Source organism: Thamnophis sirtalis, unplaced genomic scaffold (genome assembly GCF_051295495.1).
Source record: "Thamnophis sirtalis isolate CommonGarterSnake01/CBP01778 unplaced genomic scaffold, rThaSir2_p1.2 scaffold_1, whole genome shotgun sequence".
Classification (NCBI taxonomy): Eukaryota; Metazoa; Chordata; class Lepidosauria; order Squamata; family Natricidae; genus Thamnophis; species Thamnophis sirtalis.
Window position 1 is genome coordinate 20,283,419 of NW_028261381.1, and position 21,815 is coordinate 20,305,233.

General features: G+C 36.2%; 1 protein-coding gene across 2 annotated transcripts; it reads left to right on the forward strand.

The window, feature by feature from the left end:
* Positions 1–1,644: 1,644 nt before the first annotated feature.
* Positions 1,645–19,969, forward strand: LOC148049349 (cytochrome c iso-1/iso-2). 2 transcript variants are annotated; one of them, XM_087708551.1, is made up of 3 exons: positions 1,645–1,738; positions 14,232–14,406; positions 19,721–19,969. In XM_087708551.1, exons 2-3 carry the CDS (start codon positions 14,238–14,240, stop codon positions 19,867–19,869), a joined length of 318 nt encoding a protein of 105 aa, XP_087564677.1. In that variant the 5' UTR covers positions 1,645–1,738; positions 14,232–14,237; the 3' UTR covers positions 19,870–19,969. The 2 variants fall into 2 exon arrangements, with proteins under 2 accessions (XP_087564677.1, XP_087564685.1); XM_087708559.1 differs by lacking the exon at positions 1,645–1,738 and adding an exon at positions 9,606–9,714.
* The last annotated feature ends 1,846 nt before the right edge of the window (positions 19,970–21,815 follow it).

The following is a 21,815-nucleotide window of genomic DNA, read 5'->3' on the forward strand; positions in this document are numbered from 1 at the left end:
CATGGCAATTTCTTGCACTACTGGCTTAGTATCTTGCCACACACAAAACTAAAAGAATAGAAAGCAAATACGGAGGAGGAGGAGGAGGAGGAAGAGGAGGAGGAGGAGGAAATTTTAAAATTAATATGTGAGTCATGCCATTCAGCATATAGTTAATTCAACGGAGATGGGAAAAAATAATGCGGCACCAACTAAAGCACTCCAAACTATGCATTGAAGTCTTCTGCATATATATACATGGTTGTCAGTGGGTATTGATCTGACTCATTCCACATTTGTGATGATATCCTGTGAGGAAATTTAGTATTTTCACGGATTTGTGTTCTGTCATCCTCTCACCTAGATGTTTGAAGATGCAGATGGAGTCATTTTCCAGATAATAGGTAGTTAAAAGCAAATCCTGTTTAATCCCGACACAATACTTAGTTTGTTTTTCCTTAGAAATTTGCATTTAAGTTCTCCTACAATTATTATTTTCTCATTATACACCAGAGTTAAACTGGCAATAGTATTTAGACATCAAATATCATTGGCTAAATTTGGAACACAACTATTAGATGATGCCTAATTCTGTAAACTGTCTGTGAAAATATAGGATGTTGCCTGGCAAAGTAAAAAAAAAAGAGAGAGAGAGAGAGAGAGACCCTAAACAGAATGCCCTGAATGCCATTTATATGATAACTCATTTTTTTTAATGATTAATTTGAGAACCAAAGCAGTTAAATGTAACATGGGTCATTAATACTATAGAGAATGAACAGATGCAGATCAAACACAAGAATAAGATATGTAGTCTTTCCATTCTAAAAATTGAGCATGGCAAAGGTTGCTTTCTTTGGAATGGATTGGAATGGAATGGAATTGAATTGACTTCTTTATTGGCCAAGTGCAATTGGACACACAAGGAATTTGTCTTTGGTGCAAATGCTCTCAGTATATATAAAGAAAAATAAAACAGAATACATACATCAAGAATCATAAGATATAACACAGTGATAGTCATAGTTACTAATAAGCAATCAAATTATACCAGGAAACAAACAAAACAATAACAAAACAATATAAAATTTAAAGATACAAGCGGTTCCACCACAAAACCGCGCTCGACTAAACCGCGCCCGACTAAACCGCATCGCTGACGTCATCAACAGGGCGACAACAGCGCGGAGACAGAAGCACGCTGTAAACCCTAAACCTAAAATTAACCCCTAAACCTAAACCTAACCCCCCTAAACCTAACCCTAAACCTAACCCTTAACCTAATCCTAACCCTTAACCTAACCCTAACCCTAACCCTAACCCTTAACCTAACCCTAACCCTAAAGCTAACCCTTACCTTAAGTTGAATCGGCTTGCTTTCAAGGCTAATCGGGCGCGGCTTAGTCGAGCGCGGTTTTGACGGGTCACGGATACAAGCAACATGGTTATAGTCATAAGTGGAAAGAGATAGGTACTGGGAAGGAAGAGAAGAATAGTAATACAGTCTTAGTAGATAATTTGACAGTGTTGTGGAGATTAGTTGACTCCATATGACAGTCACCACCAGTCTTGTCCAAATGAACCAATCATTTTGACATAATTGCAAAAGATCACACAAATGTAAACACGGTGCCATTATTATTCAAGATAAACTTTAATCTCCATTAGGTTCATTAGATGACACAGTTATAGAAGATACAGCAAGAAACTGAGAGCTCATTGTGCAATGTAGCTGTGGAAAAGATGAGAAGAGTTTAAGGTGAAGATACTGTATCGTAATTCATAACTTATTCAAGGTACACTTTCAAGCAAGAATGAAAGGAAACGGAACAGAAAACAATACTGTACGAAGCAGCATACTGCAAAGCAAATTCAAAAGGCATCTAAGGCTACCTCTGGAATCTTTTAAAATCCTAAAAATATAAAGCCATTTTTTAAAACAATAACATATTTGCAACTTAATAAGGGAGGCAATCAATAGTACAATATAGATGTTTGTGTTGGGTTTATTATGTTTGGTAAAGCTGTTAATAATGATTGGTTGAATTAATCTGTACTCAAAGAAACTGAAAATGATTAGGTAAGTTTGTTTGAATGAATGAGCAGAATAGAACAGAAAAGACTTTGGAAGATAGCCAGGCCTAAGAAAGGAGAGGGCAATACTATAATGTAAGCTGATTCAAGGAATATTTGTCCAGACAATATAGGAACCACCCCGCCATAAAGAATCAGAAAGAGAAAAACAATAGACAAGCAAGCAGGCAGACTCAAAATTATAGTGCCATGCAAGGGTGAAATTAATATATTGAAATAATCAACAAATTGATTGGGAATGCAGCAGATATTGTGAGCAGACATGAATACTGTTTAAAACATTGCTTAACAATCTTCAAATTACCCCATACATCTTTGCTCTCCTTATTTGATAAAATGTTAGAGGGGATGTATTTAATTTGCCAATATTAAAACATTACTGTGACTAAAAGGTATTCTCCAGATATCCAAGAATGATCTTTTCCACACAGGAATTAACTCCTTGCTCTGAGGTACTTTGCACTGTCCTTGGGTCAAAGTAGGAGTGGACTCAATCAATGACTACTATATAGACTCTCTAATATCTGCTTTTGAAAATGTTACTAAAATTTGAAATGTGTTACCTATCCAAATGTATTGCTCTAAGTTTACACTTGAAGAAGCCATAGACATTTTTTTAAGAAAAGGGAATCTTATGTCCCTTACTTTACTATACCCTACTATACCCTTGTATTTACAACATATATTACCAATAACTCATATTTTTGCTCAATGGTTCATAACTTAGATCAAGAGCAGGCAATTATTTTGAATAGGTAACAAATACTATATTTTAAGGTTTTTGGGTGGGGTTTCTCATTATTAGCATAAAGGAGGAAACTACCTTTTCAATCTGTTACTGACAAGAATGAATCATTAGTGAAAACAGATTACTTCAGAAAATTACCTGTAGAAAATTCACTCTTAAAATTAATATAGTTTTAAAGTTTTGTATTAATTCTGGGATAATTGCATAGATTTCCTGAAATATTTTTCAGAGAAGAGTTTTGGATTCATTGAAAAAGAATACCTTGCCTATTATTCTTTTCCTCCCCTGACAAAAAATTTGAAAGCCCAAGTAAAATATATGCATTTTTCAAGTCCTCTAACAATATCTAGGAAGGAGACAAAAAAATTCATTAGAAGATAAGATTTCCAAGGGGATATAATTCCCCCCCAAAAAACATTGAATCACTTTAAAATTCCCTTACAGATTATATATGCTTTCAAATGACTGGATTAGATCTATTACAATGCTAATATATAAAAGAAGAAACAAGGTAAATCTGACTAATATTCACTATTCAATTAACTTTCTTAGTATAATTAGTGGCTTTCTAGACAACTCCATGGGAGTTTAATCAAATGGATGCAGCAGGACAATGTCCAGTTAGAAGAGCAAATAGGGTTAGGAAGAGATGCTCAATGTTCAACCAAGGTATTTATCTGCCTCGTTTAGTGGGAAGGTACTACAATAGCCCTTGGGGCATCTGTCATAATATCTTTGCTGATTTATATAAATTGCAATGCAATCTACATGAGGCTACTCCTAAAAAGTATCCAAAAGCTTCAGCTGTTACAAAATGCAGCCACATAGGCAATTTTGAGCATCCGGAGAATAGTGTGTGTAACAATGTATGAGCTGCATTGGGTGATCAGCTTACTTCTGGATCAGATTCAAGGTGGTGTTTATGATCTATAAAGCCCTACAAGACACAGTGTCAGGTTACCTATGGAACCATCTTCACTTGTTTTATGTATACTTCTCTGTTGTTTTTCAACGATTTGATGTTGAGATCTAACCATGTCTATTTGAAAGCTCACACTAATATTAATACACCATCATTTGTGGATTACAGTTCATTTAAATACATTTGAAAGTCCACTTACAAGGACAAAAAAAGGCCAAGAGTTTACTATAAATTAGATTTTATTAAGAAGTGTAGTGGCTGACCATGCTATCTGCCTAGCATTCAATATTCTCACCAGCGAGAAATGAAATCTTCTACAGTGGCAGGGCTGAAAGAAGAGTGAAAGGTGGGAGGTCATAAATCTCTTCTCAGAAGATCTCTGGATCTATACTAGCCTTGCCTTTCTGTCTCAGTGCAGCTAATTAATGCTGCTATTCCATATCCCTCAGGAAGCTGCTTTTATGTAGTATCCTCCCCATTATGAAATAAATAAGGCTGGGAACTTTATAGCCTGTCAAAGGGGGGGGGGAGTTGATAGAAATGAAATGAATTTTATAGTGCCATCTTCTAGTTCTGTAGAATCAGATGTGATTAGAAAAATCTACACACATATGCATACGCACACACAAACCTCTTTGGGAATCAGGTTTTTTATGTATAGTATCCATTGCCTACAACTTGTCATTGCAATAAAGATGCATTTCAGCTGGCCACCCCCTGAGATGAATGTATCCGGTGAAAACGTTAATGGAACTACTTAGACTGATTCATTCAAAGAAGCTAAGTTTCTCATTTGAAGGAAACATTGTTTTAATGGACACCCCCCCCCCCCAAGAAGTGTCGATAATTGGCATTATCTCATACTTTGCAAAGTAGAAAGATTTAGCAAGTTTGCTTGTTTCATAATTTATTTAACTGCTTCCAAAAAGAGAGAATATATGTCGCTCAGGATTGAATTGTGGAGTATGTGGTACCTTCTGTGCTTGGTTGATTATTTGCAGACATTTCATTACCCAACCAAGAAAAGTTAATGCTAGGGAGGGTGGTTTCTATATACAGTTTGCTCTGCCAATGTTGGTGGGCATGTGGTTTTTCTCATTGAGAATTCCTTGATAAGGGTATTGCTTTTGCTTGATTGTTTGTCTGTTGTTAATCCCTGCTTATCTGGGTGTTGCCTGCTGGAGAGGATGCCCTGGCCCAGGTCAAACACAGGCATAAATATGCAAAGAGATTGGGATTTTTTTCCCCTCCTTTTACTAAATGAGGCTAGCAAACACACACACTACACAAGGGATCCACACTTTTCATTGTATGTGTGGGAATGCTAAAATTTCTAGACACTGCATTGTGGTCTATGCTATGATTCTGAAGAGCAACGTTCCCATGGGTTTTCCTCTGATTTGTTGGTATATTTGTCCATAAAACTGATTGTAGGTAGTGAGTCAGAGGATGATGAGGTCCATTAATTCTGGATATTGTGATCTTAGTGTTTTGCTAGGTCAAATGTGTTCTTTCGTACTGCCATCTTGAACTCTTTTGCTAGTTCTAAATTTATAGGCATAAGAGTGCTATAACATTGAATGAAACCATAATTTCACCTTCTACTTTTAGGTCTTAGAATTTCTAGAGACATTGTTGTGGGGTGTCGATAGAATATTTGTTCTCATCTATGAGCTATCCAAGCTTTTTTATAAGTAATTTGGCACATTGGGTTCCCTAATTATGATACAATTGGATGAAGAGGTATGTTTGGGTTGTGTATTTTTAAGCATTTATAGAAGTGGGGGAAAATGAGTCTGCTGCTTTTCATCTGTTACCATTATTCTTTTTTGATTTGCCCTTTCTTGATTAGGTCATCAAGGGTTCTCTTGATGATGTCGTTTCTGTATTGGGTTGGTGCTTACTGGAATGTATGTTTTTTTTTGTCCGCCAGTAATTATGACATAGGACTGAGAGGCAGGTGGACAAGGAGATAGCTGAAGTTGTCTGCTGGATACTTCATCATCCCTGAAACCGAGGCTGGAATGCTACAGCCAATCACGTAGCATATATAGCAGTGAAGGGTAACCTTTTTGTCGTCGTGTGCCAAAAGCATGCACATGCATGACACTGCACCTATGTGCCTGCACCCATGATGCAATGTGTGAGCAACCCCCCTGCAGACCCCTGCCCTGTGCATGCACACATGACCCTCCCTGCATGTGCTTTACCCCCATGTATGCGATCCCCACACGCATGCTTGCGTGACCCCCCCATGCTCCCCCGCTCCCGGGTTGGTCCAGGAAGCTTTCCAGGCCCAAAATGGGGCACGGGAAGGCTCACATGCCCTCCTCTTGCCCTGTTTTAAGCCTGGAAGGCCTTCTGCACCAACCTGGTAGCCAAAATGGGGCATGGGGGCGTCCTGCAAGGCCCCAAAATGCAATGTGGGTGCTCCCCGTGCATGCATCCTGCCCCTACACGTGTGCATGCATCATCCGCATGCGCCCTGCCCTCCGTGCATGCACGGCAGAAACCCGAAGACCATCTGGCTGGCGGGAGGCATGTGTGCACGCATGGAGCTACGGTCATGGCTAGCCTGCCTGCAGAGAGGGCTCTGTGTGCCACCTGTGGCATGCATGCCATAAGTTCGCCATCACAGATGTTTAGGATATGGAAGCCATGGGGCATGCCTGAAAAATCAATTTGGAAGCTTCTCAATTGGTTCTAAAAGTTAAGTATATATTGTAGTGGATTTACCAGTACATTAAAATCCAAGAATTATAATTTAGAAATTAACATGTAGTATTTGCCAATTGCTATATTGTACATTATTTCCTTGTTTTTATTTATTTTTTACTTACGGTATAAATGTTATTAAGTCTTCACTAAGAAAGTAAAATATATTTGCTAATGAACTTTGTCTCATGGCTTTTTTCTCTGTACAGGCATTGACTATCTATAACATAAATCTGGTAAAAATATTATATCCCATTCCACTCTAAAAGCCTGTAGTATCATGACTCTGATCTTCAGTAACCATTTCATGTGGGGATTGAGGTGTATTGTTAGACTTTGACAGCTTAGCCAGTCACAAGAACAGATGTTTCTTTCGTAATGCATTTTACTCAAGAATTTCTCCATATTCCTTGTTTTATTAATCTTTATCACACAATATGCAACTGTCCTTTTAGCTGTCCAGTTGACAGGTACAAACAGAAGCATGAATAATAGCATAAAAGAATTGTTTGCTCATTCTAGTCAATTGACCACATAGATCAACTGTTCTGTAAGAAAGAGGCTCAGGATTATTGATAATGCAACTCTAGACTAGATTTTCTCCAGCTTTGCAAACAGTTAATGCTTTTAATCATTGGAAGGTAAGTAATCTGCAATCCTTTCCCTTCCATAGATACTTCTAAATGACTAGAGTTCCCAACTAAGGAAAGCTTGTCATATATATATATATATATATATATATATATATATATATATATATATATATATATATATATATATATATATATATATATATATATATATATATATATATATATATATATATATATATATATATATATATATATATATATATATATATATATTGGTATATTAAAAGTGAAAAGTCCTCAAGCAATTTTGTTTAGAATTGCTGGGAATGAATTAAATAAAAATTCTTCTTGTAGTGATGCTGCTCTGAGGAGCAAGAAAAGAGAAGTCTTGTGACTTTCCTCTCAACTTCTCTGCAACTTTGCAGTGGCTCTCTGGGTTCCTTTAGTTTCTTTTGACAGAAGTCAGTCAGTCTTTCTTTCTTTCTTTCTTTCCTTCCTTCCTTCTCTCTTTCTCCTTCCTTCCTTCCTTCCTTCCTTCCTCCCTCCCTCCATTCCTCCCTCCCTCCCCCTTCCCCTAATAATGACAGAAAGAAAGTAATATATGTATGGGATAGAGTCAGTACCATTGCTGGTTCTGGTAAAAAGACTACACGGATTTAAAAAATGTGACCCATCAAGATGCAAAATGCATAGTTAGGGTTTCCTGCATCTCCCTACTGCCATCTAGTGGTCGCCTCAATTCGTGCAGTTACTGGTCTTTAAACACATGCGTTCCATCGTTCTTCATCCTATATAGGTCCCAACAATTCAGAAGTAGGTGCGTATTTCCACTATTAGCAATCAAAGAATGCAGCATCCTCTTGCTCAGAGTCACAATATTGTTACATCAGTGTCGGGAGGTTCGTCACTTTACAAGCACCGCATCTTTCGGCTTCCATTCGCTGTACACAGCCTTGCCGGCAAAGTTGCGGATTCAGACGATGAGTGCGACGATAAACGGTCTCCAGAGTTACGGAGTTCCCGGAAAGGAGAGAAGGTTCCTGGATGTTTCATTTCGGAGTCATTCTCTCTCCAATGCGCGAAAGGCAACTGTAGGACGGGAAGGGGGTTTTCAAAAAGCTCCGAGGGAACGTGGTTCATCCTCCGGTTTCACCGGTTCTGGATAGCAACCGCCGTCAACAGCATCGCCATCTTACCAAGATCATACAGATTTACTAGCATCATTTATTTCGGGCTCTCTACAATCCGAACACCTGGTCTCTGAAAATCCGCACGACGAGCTTCCGTGTTTCTCTGCCGCCAGTTAGTGGTCAGACCAATTTTTGCAGCCCAGTAATTTTTGCAGCCCTGCACGGATGGGGAAAATTAAACCAGGCTCCTTCGCGCGATTCTACACTCTTGTCTGCGATGCAGTCAATCACAACACGGATTTATTAGTTTCCTGGGATTTCCAGGTTTATTTGGGGGGGGGGGGGCTCGGACCACTGTTGCAGCTGTTGTGGGAAAAAGCAAACGATCCTTTTGCAAGGGAAAATCTTTTGTACTTGAACGCAAACATATTCTCCAGGTTTGAACACTTTTGTGACAGAAAGGATAGAATATTTACCATTGTTGTTTTGTTTATTGGCCATTATGTACACTGAGAATAGTCAACAAAGACAAATTCCTTGGGTGTCCAATCACACTTGGCCAATAAAGATTTTCTCTCTCTCTCTTTCTTTTATCTATCTATCTATCTATCTATCTATCTATCTATCTATCTATCTATCTATCTATCTATCTATCATCTATCTATCTATCTATCTATCTATCTATCTAATCCTATCTATCTATCTATCTATCTATCTATCTAATCTAATCCTATCTATCTATCTATCTATCTATCTATCTATCTATCTATCTATCTATCTATTTATTTATTTATCTGGGGATAATCTTATTTTTGCCCCTCCCGAATGCTGAGTGAATGTTGAGTTTTACTGTCTAATTTACTTTTGTGCACATTTCTTTTTGTATTGTCCTACACTCCCCTTCCTTTTTTGATTGTAAGCCGCCCTGAGTCCCCTCAGGGAAAAGGGCGGCCTATAAATGTCTAATAAATCAAATCAAATAAATCAAATCTATCTATCTATCATCTATCTATCTATCTATCTATCTATCTATCTATCTATCTATCTATCTATCTATCTATCTATCTATCTATCTATCTATCTATCTATCTATCTATCTATCTATCTATCTATCATCTATCTTCAGTAGACCTGCTGTCCCATATGAGGCTAATGCGTGAGGGGAAAAAAGATAGGAAAAAGAAGCTGAGGAAAAAGCTGACAACGGCGATACTCCACCGACAATGGAAAGCGCACACACACACACACCCCACTTCCCAAGACACCTCAGCGGTTCTTGCAACCGATAGATCGTTCTGTGAGCTAAAACGGCCCAATCGGCAGTGGACAAGCCGCGGCACGCTTGCTTCCGATTGGTCGATGCTACTGTGACGTAATTGGCTTGCTCTCCCTGGGCGGCTCGAAATGCGTGCGGAAAGTGTGATCTCGGCCCGTTCGGTTTGACGCGATTTGGCGGGAGGGTTCGGCCTCGAGCCAGGAGGAAAAGCCAAGCTAGCGTAGAAAGTGACTTGATCCGGCTTTGACTTAAAAGAGGTAGGCAGGACGGAGAGAGGGTTTCCTGCCTATATTTTACTGCTATTGCGAAGTGCTTCGCTCTCAGTATTTCGTTATTATCGAAGGGGGGGGGTGCTGCCTCTTTCTCCCTCCGCGGACGGTGACCGATGACACAGCCGCACAGACAGAAGGGACCGTTTGTTCCCTTTCGTTTATTTTTAATTGAACTGAAAGGTGTTCCAATACATTTTTTTTTAGTTTTGCACCCTTAGTTTATGAAGCCCAAATCATCATCACATATGAATACACCAATGCACCTTAATTTTGAATAATATGTAGAGGTTTTTCACTTCAGGTGAAACTAATTCCTCAGATAGTCACACAATTGTGTAACGAATGACTTAGTTCATTTAGTGACAACAGTTCCAAGTTACAACAGCAGTGAAAAAAGGGACTCATGAGCATTTTTCACACTTATGTGAACATTACACCATCCCTCATGGTCAGGTATAGTATAGCCTTTATTGTCATTGTAGATCTTGTATACAACGAAATTGGTTTTAGCCTCACTGGTGCAATCCATGACAAAAAATACAAACAACATAAATAGTATAAAGAATAATCCCTGTGCAAGTAGTTAGTGGGGAAAACCCTATGATTTTACATGCAGATACTGTACTGTACCAATTTTGTTGTATTTAAGTGCAATGACAATAAAGATTATACTTATACTTGACAACTGGTTCATCTTTATGACAGTTGTAGTGTCCTGGAGTCATGTGATCATATTTTCTTATCCTCTGACGAGCAAAGTCAATGGGGAAGCCAGATTCAGTTAACAATTAGTGTGACTAACAATTGTAGTGATTTGCTTAATAAATGTGGCGAGAAAAATCGTAAAACAGGACAAAACTCGCTTAACAATTTCTCACTTAGCAACATAAATTCTGGGCTTTATTGTCGTCATAAGTTGAGGATTACCTATACATCTATTTTATATTAAATGTTCTGTAGTTTTATGTATGCTGTTGTATTTTGCTAGTAATCATAATTTATTGAAACTTACTTCCATCTAAGGGAAAAACCAAGTCTCTGTGTATCCTGTGCATTTTTCAATAGATTCCTCTGTGTGCATTATGAAATGACAAATTATTTTTATGGAGTGATAAGGTTTGTGGTGGTGTATATAAAGGAGGACCTACGCAGAGTATACCATACATTATTTTAACCCAAGCTTTTTCTATAGAAAGTTAACAAGTTTCTGACATGTACCCTCTTTCTTTTTTTTTCCTCTGTTAAAATGCTTCAAATATACTTTTTCAAGTTGTCCCTTATATTGATTATTATTATTGATTATTTCTCAATCCTTACAGCTTTATATTATCTTTTAAAAAATTATCATGATGTTAACTGTGCCCTAGAGTCTTAAGTATGGTGAAAATGCCAAATGTGAAGGTAATAAAATAGTGGAAGCTTTATTTTTTAACTTTTCTAATTATTTTCTTCTATTTTTTTCTCACAACTAAATATTGAATAGCTAGTCCGAGCACAACTTTTCACTTGTGAAAACTATCTAGATATTTTTCTATGAAACCAATTACAAAATTAAAAGAGGACCATTCCTTAATTATAACTTTAGGACATTTGTTCAGGAGACTATGGAAAGGAACTATGTGAAAGTTTTCTAAGAACCCACTGTTACAGAATTTTGAAAGGAAGATAGGGCTTAACCAAGTTATTCTTCATAATGGGACAGCCATTTAAAGAGTTCTTCAAAATCCTTTCCCAATTTGCCCAAAACAGTCTTTAAATTGTTCTATAATTTTATAGCCCCATTTCCTCAAACTTTTTTTTAAAATATGCTACACTAGTCACTTTTCTGTCCTCTAAAATAGAGAATGGCTTTACAGATGGATTATCATGTTTTGTTAAAAGATTAGATGAATAGGGCTTGGATTTAGCAATAAGGTTGTTTTGGTCAAGGCACATTTTCTCTGGCTATGATATTTGCCTCAGACTTTTAATATATTCTTCTTAACCCCAGTACCTATCATGTTTTCTGAAGTAAGCACAATCATTTTGCAATTTCTTTTCCCCATAAAGTCCATCAAGTTCCCTAGAAATCATCCATGTGTTGCATGTATTTAAAGATATATTTAATGTGGGTAAGATGCTTCTTGAAATCTATTTTCTCATGGTTTTAACTACCATTTCCTTCCTACAAGTTTCAGTTCTTTTGTATTGCCTGTGTTGGGGCAATATCTTTGTTTTCTGAGGTAAATTTGAAGTCTAGCTTGACTCTTGTTAACTTCATGGACATAACCATATAGCTTTCTTGGCATGATTCAGAAGTACAGTAGCTCACCATTGTGTTTGTATTTTTATCCATTACTTTCCATTCTGAATCAAGACCTATGACTTGAATCCTTGCATATATAATAGGCTCAATCCTAAACACTTTTGTTTGTAGTTAAAACCATGTAGCAGAAACTTAACTGAAAATTAATCCAGAAACTTAAGTGCAAAATTTTTTTCCCGGAGAATAGGTGTAAATTTAAAACATGTAAATATAGGAATAGGAAAACCTCTAAATAGTTCTTCCTCTATTCAGACTATGAAATTATAATTGAAAAAAAAAGCCCTTGAATTGTATTATGGATTTATATCAGTGGTAGGTTGCAGGCAGTATGCCCCAGTACGGTTGTACCGGAGCCTGCCCCAAGCACCAGATACTGTTGCAGTATGGTGCTCCGGAGGGATCTGCAGTGATTCATTTAACAGCTGTGTCAGGAAACGTCATAAAATGGGGGCCAAAATTCACTTAACTGTCTCGCTTAGCAACAGAAACCTTGGGCTTAATTGTGGTCGTAGGTTGAGGACTATTTGTATTTCAAATGTAAACTTTCCTCAAAGAATCTTTCTTTATAGTGGTATCTCACTGTACCACTATTATGGACTATGTATCCTGAGGAAGTCCCCCAGGATTTTTCTACATAATCAAGCTCTGGATACCAAGTAAAAATGCTTCTGCATAAGCTATTAGGGTATAAAAACGTGCCAATGATTTTTATCATCTTGTGTTTAGGATTTTCAGCTTGGGGGTTTTTTTCCAAGAAGAGAAGCAATGTGCAATTAATGCAACAATAATAACGTATTATCATACACTGCATTGCTTTGGCAGCTGCAAGAATGATGAGTAATTTAAAACTACTGTATAACTAAATAATGGTTCACATATGGGGGAAAAACTAGTATTTGGAGATTTTTAAGAAAAAACTATTCTGAAACCTTGAGAAATAGCACCTTGTTGGTTTTAAAAATTCTGAAATAGTTATATCAGCAATCTGACAGTAGGGCATGTTCCTATATATATATATTCAGAATCAAGTGCTATTGTCTACAGCAGTGTTTTTCAACCACTGTGCCGCGGCACACTAGTGTGCCGTGACATAGTGTAAGGTGTGCCGTGGGAAAATTACTTTATATATAGTCAGTATAGGCACAGAGTTAAATTTTTTTAACATTTTCTAATGGTGGTGTGCCTCGTGATTTTTTTCATGAAAAAAGTGTGCCTTTGCACAAAAAAGGTTGAAAAAACTGGTCTACAGGCCTTGACATATAAACGGCCGCTTAACAACATTCAAAGTTATAACAGACCCAAAATAAGGTACTTAAAACCTGGATTCAAAGTTCTGACAACTGTTTCATCCCTCTCAACCACATGACTGCATTTTGGGCACTCTGCAACAAGCCCACTTTTACTCTCATTTCCAGCATCCCATAGTCATGTGATTGATTTACAATGTTTTATGCTGGAAATCGGTTTCTGCAAAAACTGAAAATTTCAGACAGCTATAGAATTGCCTAACAACCATGGTGATTTGCTTAATAATTGCTGCAATAATACCATAAAATTAGGTTGGTCACATGATTACTCATTTAATGACCAGCATAATTTCTGACTGTAATAATAGCCTCTATTATGGAGTTAAATCAAAGACTACCTGTACAGGGAGTCTGTGTCTTTGAAAAGTATTATTAAAACTCCAGCCTACATGGAATAATTTACCCAATGTACATTTTATTTGGAAATAAATCTCATGAATTTTTCTTTTGAATAACCTGATTAGGATCCAACTGCTTGATTTTAATTTTACACACTGATTTTAGAAATTTGTTGTAACATATTAGAAGTTGTTTTCTTGTGGTTTATACCGTCTTTCCCCAAAAATAAGACAGGGTCCTATTTTCTTTTGACCCCCGAAATGCTTGGCCTTATTTTCGGGGAGGTCTTATTATTTTTGAGGTGCAGGAGACGGTGAGCAAGTTCACCTCATTGCTTCTGCTGTGTTGCAATATATTTGGGGAGTGCTTATTTTTGGGGGAGGGCTTATTTTAGCACATGCGCTGAAAAGCCTGATTGGGCTTATTATCCAGAGAGGTCTTATTTTGAGGGAAACAGTGAACCATAAATGTAGGTTTGGGGGAATAGATACATGTCAGATTTTCATGGCAGAACCTGTCAGAGTTTCATTGCTGTACATTTCCCTCCACAGATTACCATGGGTGATTTTGAAAAGGGTAAAAAGATCTTTGTTCAGAAATGTTTACAATGCCACACGGTTGAAAAAGGTGGAAAGCACAAGACAGGCCCTAATCTGTGGGGACTCTTTGGTCGGAAAACAGGACAATCTGCAGGATTTTCTTATACAGACGCAAACAAGAATAAAGGTAAATTATATAGGTAAATAGGCATAATGGTGGGAGCAATTTGATGAAAATTGCTTTATAAAACAGTTGGGTCAATATTAAGTTATTTTAAAATACTACCTCTAAATTAATTGGCTGCAGAGTCAGGGAAATAAAAATGTCAATTATTGATTACTTCCCATTCTAAAATAGAGTTGTTGGATATCTTCCAAAAACAACTTTCTAATACACTGTATATAATGGTAGATGGAGATTTCGCTGCGCTTTTAATTTTGGCAAACTATATTCAAACATCCTTGGTTAGCATGTCAATAGTAAGAGATGCTGGAGTTGTTAGTCACCAGTATCAGAGAGTTATAGATTCTTCATTTCTGTGGAGGTGCATACTCTGTTTCTTTAGGGAGTATCTATGATTTATGTTTGATGTTTGACATATTATTACATTAATAGTTCATTCTATTTTTGGTGTGCTATGCATCTACTTAGGCCAATGCTACAAGAATTTGTGTCAGAATTGTGCCTTGCTTTCAGTGTAGTAAAGATCCAACGGTGGAGCTTGACAATTTGTAGTTATACTAGGGGTAGTTTGAGCTGGCAAGGCGCCTATGTCAGTGCAGAGTTTTATTTATTGCAAATGTTACAATGGGAAAATATTAGTCATATTAAACTGCAATTCTGGAGCCATCAGGGAGGAAATGTTCACTAAACGTAAAGAGGCCTGCTATGTTTCAGTCATGGTGCTTGATTTTTAAGCTTTCTATATTCAGAGACTAGATACTGGGTCCTCTTTATATGAAGCTGCCTTTGAGGACTATTCAGAGTGGTACAAAATGTAGCTGGTCATAAAGCCCTTTATAATTTTATGGACTATCTTATATTTGGGGCCATTTGCAGAATCCTCATTTAATATGGAGTGGTCAAGAAAGCAAGGTGTAGGTACCTATTCCTCAATATTACACCACCCCCTTCCCCCCAGGATATGATCCCTTGGAACAACTTGCTCCCTACCTGAAGTTAGAATTGTTCCTTCCCTTTTTAATATTTAGGCTGGCTGTTTTTCCTTATCCTGGAGCTTTGGGTACAGAATCTACCAAAACGTGGCTCTTCCCTCATGCATTAGGCTAGGATGAGATTGACCAGGGAGACTGTCTGGTGCCTGGGATCTGTTTTTGGTTTTATGGATTTTGTGAGCCTCTTAGAATCATTAAATGAGATAAGCAGTCCTAAAAGTATTTTAAAGGAATGAAAAGTCTGCAATTTAAGAATAGCAATTCATTAGCCGTCTGATCATTAATGTTAATGTTACTGTTGGTATATTTCATAATGTTACAAAGATATGACATTTTACATACTGAATATTTTGGACTATTATTATTTTTATTATGCTGTGTACTGCCTTGAGTCTTGGATGGAGGCAGCATACATGAGGAGCCGAGGTGGTGCAGTGGTTAGGGTGCAGTACTGCAGGACACTTCAGCTGACTGTTATCTGCAGTTCAGCGGTTCAAATCTCACCAGCTCAAGGTTGACTCAGCCTTCCATCCTTCCGAGGTGGGTGAAATGAGGACCCAGACTGTGCGGGCAATTTGCTGACTCAATTTGCTAAAAATCTGTAAACTGCTTAGAGAGGGCTGAAAGCCCTATGAAGCGGTATATAAGTCTAATTAATAAATAATAATAATAAATAAATATATAGATTATATAAATAAAATAAAAACGTTGGATTGTAATGAAAATAAAATCTATTACAATTGTTTTACAGTGCAGTGTCTTGTTCTACTATTGTACAACAATATAGAACTATATCATTATTCACAATATATACAGTATATATTAATATACGCATCATTACCTTGAGCATTTTCATGGAGTGTGTGTGTGTGTATTCCATGAAATTTCTCAGGTAAATGGTTTATTTTCATATACCATATCCCTACAGGAAACCCAGCTAATTACTTTAATGACTGAACAGGAATTTGAACTGGGTTTTTGATCTCTCCTAACTACAATACTTTTTTCTTTTTGTGCTGTAATGGCTTGCATTGTGACAGCTAAATCAGTGCTGAAATTCCGCTGCTGTCATTTCTGGTTATTTAGTTTATTCTGACAGAGGGTGACTAGATTCTTTATACATCAGTATCTATCTATTTTAGTTTTGTACTGACACATCTTTACATTGGGCACAGCCCATGGCAGTTGGCTTTTCTTTTTCTTTTTTCATCTACTTACTTTCAGCTGTTGAAGAAGGCAGATATTGTTAATTGCTCCCACTTAAGTTTGCTTGTCCAGAGAAACTTACTTGAATTGCACAAGATTATTCACATGTTTTGCTGAGCAGGAAGCACTCCTTCATATTTTTTTTATATTTGAGTTCTAATTCCAAGGGCATATTTACTTGAAACATTTACTTGAACATAAATTCAAATTAAATAAGTCTAAATATGGATAAGAGGGGAAGTTAATATAGATTTGATTTAAAAAGGGTTGGATTGTATCCAGCTTTATCTGCTTCTGACAGAATGGTATCGACAAGCGCAATATGCTTTTCCTTCATTTTATATCATATTATAGACTGTCATACTTAATTATCTCAATTTATTCTATGTATGTCTCTACTCTATTTATTTATGAGCACATTATAAAATATACTAGTATTTGGGGGCATATGCAGGATTGCAGTGAAGTGGCATCTAAGGGAAACTCTGTTGCATGGGGGAGTTCTAGTTGTATAATATTGAATACAGCATTAAATATATATCCCATATATTCAGGGGAGGAAGTAATACAATAGCAGTGAAAAAGCTATGTCTTTCCAGATATTGCAAACCCCAGATTCCAACATTTCTTACCTTTGACCCTTCTGGCTCAGGCTATTGGATATTTGTAATTTTGCCTTATAAAAAGAAATAATATCATGCAGGTCAAACAATGCTTTAACAATCACTTGAATATTAGAAACAATGGTGTACAGAGATGATTGAGGAGACATTTCCTCTGGCAGTAGCTTTCTATTCCCTGTTATTAAAAATAATCTTTATATTCCTTCAGTAGCTGAAACAGTTAGTTGGAGGGAGGGGAAGAGAAGGGGAGGAAGGAAGGAAAAGGTGGCTGCTGCTAGACTGCAGAATACTTTACTCCTTAGGATTTATTTAGCTGCCCATCTTTTAATATTTATTCATTAGTAAAATATTTCTTATTTTTTTAAAAATCCCTTGTTCAGTTAGAAACATTATTTTTATATACTTTAACATGATTTTTTTCAATTTAAATGATTTTATTAGTTTATAACATAGCATACAAAGAAAATACAAAAGTAAATAGTAGGGATATTAGAAAGGGAAAAGGGAAGAAAAGAGTGGGAGAAAGCAAGAGGGGGGGGGGGAGAAAAAAAAAGGCATTGACTTCCAATTCCCTTTGGTGCAGTAGAATAAGGCATTAAACATCAACCCTCAAGTTTTTACTTTTGCATAATAGTATAAACTAGTCATTTCTATAACAACAAATCTATCTAATTGGTAAAACGCAAAATCAAAGTTTCATTTTCTTCCGCCTCAAGCACAAAGTCCAGAAGCAGTTTCCAAGTAGAAATAAAAGTATTTGCATTTTTTTCTTTGATCAAGACAGTCAATTTAGCCACCTTTGCAAAGTTCATCCATTTTTGCAGCCATTCATCCATAGTGGGGATCGAGGTGACCTTCCATTTCTGTGCACAAAGTAGTTTTGCTGCTGTCAACATATATAACGTCAAAGTTCTGGATTTTTTTTCCAGGTCTTTTTTCTTAAACCCAAAAGAAAAGTCTCTGCGGATTTTTTAAATCACTTAAAGAAATTTCTGTATTAAGATATGAATCCGACTCCAATATTTCTTTGCTTTATCACACATCTACCCTTACATTTCCAACATTCATTTGAAATACCTTTATACATTCTTGACTTATCTGGAGTTAAATACCAATGATACATTATCTTACATAAAATTTCTTTTAGGTTTAATGTAAATTTTAAACTTTTATTCCACGTATTCTCCCATTGTTCAAGAATTACCTTATATCTAAAGTTCCTTGCCTACTAAAACACACAATGTTTTAGTTGTTCAGTTTTCAGATTTAAATTCAATAACATTTTATAGACTTTAGCAATTTGTTCATCATAATCACACAATAGAGTTTCCAATTCATTTTTAACAATGTTAAACCGATAATTCTTTTTGTCTAATTTAAATCTTTCTTTCAATTGTAAATATGTAAACCAATGGCAGACATGACCTACTGATTCTAGCTGCTCCTTAGATTTGAGAGTAGGGTCACCCAAGTTAAAATATATTTTACCATAATATTTACTCGTTTGGCCTCATCACTGTTTCTTTTCTTAAAAAAGCTTCCTGTGGGGAAACATAAAGAGGCACCTTTGTGAAAAACCTTGTTTTATATTTGTTCCAAATTCTCAAAATAGCACGTTTGACAAAATATAACAGAAAAATTCCCTGAAAAAATTAGAAAATAATTTTTTTTAGGTTTATAGCATTATCCCAGGCAAACTATGAAGGCGGGCACCAGATAAATCTTCACTTCTGTCACATATAGTATCATCAATTTTGCAATGACACCAAATTTTGTAAGAATAAATTACAAAAATAATTAATAAATCTATTACAATCCAACTCTGGTTAAAAAAAATAGTAATTTGAGTCCCTAATCAATATTTTAGTAGAACATCACCTGGGAAATCTGTAAATTGTAGCCCCAATATAATTGAAGGGTGACAATTAGGAAAAAATTATATTTTGTGCGTTGTCTTTTAAAACAAATATGATCCAATTTAGTGAGAAAAGTGAAAAGTTTGACACAAAATAAATGAAATTTATTTGGTTGTCGGTCTTGACAATTTACTCTAGTTATATTTTGTTAACTATTACTATTTAATCCTGATTATTATATTGTGGAATATTAATTGTGTAATAATATATATATAATCATTTGATTATCTTAGAAAGGTAATGCCATATGGTTTTGATATCAAAGTCAGAAACCTAGATTTAGATGCTGAAGTGTTTACTTAAATAATACAACTAAAATATTGACCAGTTCGGGAGTCAACATTAACTAGTTGATAATTAAAATGTGCTTCAAAAGCTAAACAGAGTAGATATGTACTGAATGTTACATGAGATCTTACAATAATCAAAACTGGAATTTGCTTGACAATCTTTTTTTAGCTTTGGAAATTAAATTAATTTTTTTGCAGATACTTTGACTTAAAACCTGTAACTGGTTGGTTATTATTACAATATTAATAGAATATGTAATAGATATTGCATAATTATGTATATTTTTCAGGTATTGTCTGGAATGAAGATACACTGATGGAATATTTAGAGGAGCCAAAGAAATATATTCCTGGAACAAAAATGATCTTTGCTGGCATTAAAAATAAAAATGAAAGAGCAGATCTCATTGCATATTTGAAAAAGGCAACTTCTTCATGAAACATTGTAGTTTCTGAATACCAAAATATTCTGTCTGGTGTTTTATTATTGTTCTGGCAGGGGTTTATTAATTATTGTCTTAAAGAAAATAAAAATATTTCTTTACAAATTAAGGGAAAATAGTGTCTTTTCTTTTTACACACCCATATCCTGGTAATAATCAGTTGTTCCTTTTATTTACTTATAGTATGCATAGTTGTTCCTATTATAAATTTTTCAGTTTAAGATAAAAAAATAAAGGAATTAGTTTATTAATGATAGACAACTTGGCTTAGATAAATCTCTACAGAAGTTAATTTTTTTGGAGTGATTGTGTGTTATTTAATTAATAGAACAGAGAAAAGAAAAAAAAAAAGGTCAGGGAGATATCTATTACTTTCTCTTAATGTTTAATCATTAAGCTTTTTTAATTCTTAAAACAGTTGTTGAAGTTCTCCAAAAATGTTCAGGCTTGAATACAGGGACGTGCAGTCAGGGGAGGCAGAGCCTCACCACTGTCATCATGAAAAGAAAAAAAAAATGTAAAAGGAAGAAGGCGAGAGCTGAGGTCAGGCTGAGCTAGTTGCTGCCAGAGTCACCATGGATGACTCTGCTTAGTGCTTAATTGTTTAAAAAAGCCTCTTAAAAAGTGCCCTCTACAGGAGGCGGCAGGAGAACTACATGCCTCATCTAGTCTGGTGTTTTATGATCACTCGAGCAGAGTTAAGCAAGGGTTAAAAGCCGGAAAAAATCCTGATGTAGATGAGGCATGTCGTTCTCTTGCCTCCTCCTGTAGAGGGTGCTTTTTAGAGGCTTTTTTAAACAGTTAAGCACTAAGCAGAGTCGTCCATGGTGACTCTGGCAGCAACTAGCTCAGCCTGACCTCAGCTCTTGCCTTTTTCCTTTTAGTTTTTCTTTTCTTTTCATGATGGGAGGCAAGAGCAGAGTTGAAATCCTTTCTGAAACAGCTGGAAAAGGTACGTGTGGGTCGGAGGGAGGGGGAGGAATTCAAACTTCATCGTCCTGGTGCAACTTTGTGTGTGTGTGTGTTTGAGAGAGGGGGGAGGGAGCATATTGAGACAGTTCTTTAGTTTATGCACTATGTAACACTCTAATACTATGCCTTTGGGTCTTCTGAAATTTTAATTATCCAATCATAAGCAAAAACAATGTTTTCAGAGGAATGAATTTCCACTTCTACTTACACCTGCCAGCCAAAATGCTGCTAGTGGTATTGCTAACATGGGCTGAGGAGGAAAACCTAAATTTTCTGAATACTGGTGCAACTTTGTGTGTGTGTGTGTGTGTGTGTGAGAGAGAGAGAGAGAGAGGAGGGAGGAAGGAGGGGAAGGGAGAAGAAAAAGAAAGAAGGAAACTTATTTAGCAAAGGAGAAAAATGCTGTCGCTTTAAATCGGAACTGAGCATGCCTGGCTGTGGAATTCTGGGAGTTGAAGTCCACAAGTCTAAAAAAATTGCTGCCACACCAGCCATAAACCTCACCGCATGTCACTGCTTGAATAATACATTTTGCTGCTATAAGTAAACAATCAGTCCTTATTTTTAAATGAAGCATTGGATCATATTAACAGATGCAAAGGGTCTAGAGACCCTTTGTTTTATAATAATACTTATGTAACCAAAAAATCTGAACCAATTTCATTAAAAATTCTGTAGCAGAAGATTACTAACATTGCATGTTTGCTAGATATTGTAAATAAGTCCCTTTTGCATATAGTCCCTCCAACATTTGAAGACTGATTCTGTAGGGTACATGCTAATTAAGGAGGGGTTAAAAGCTACCTGTGTAACTTCTTCAGTTGCAACTCTTGACAGAAAGACAAAGCCTGATTTCCATAAAAATTGTCATTTTGGTCCATCACATTGTTTAAATCAATATTCTAAACACTTTCAAGTGAGTATCCCCATTTGGATTTGTAATAGTAGCATATAGATCTTAGATATTACA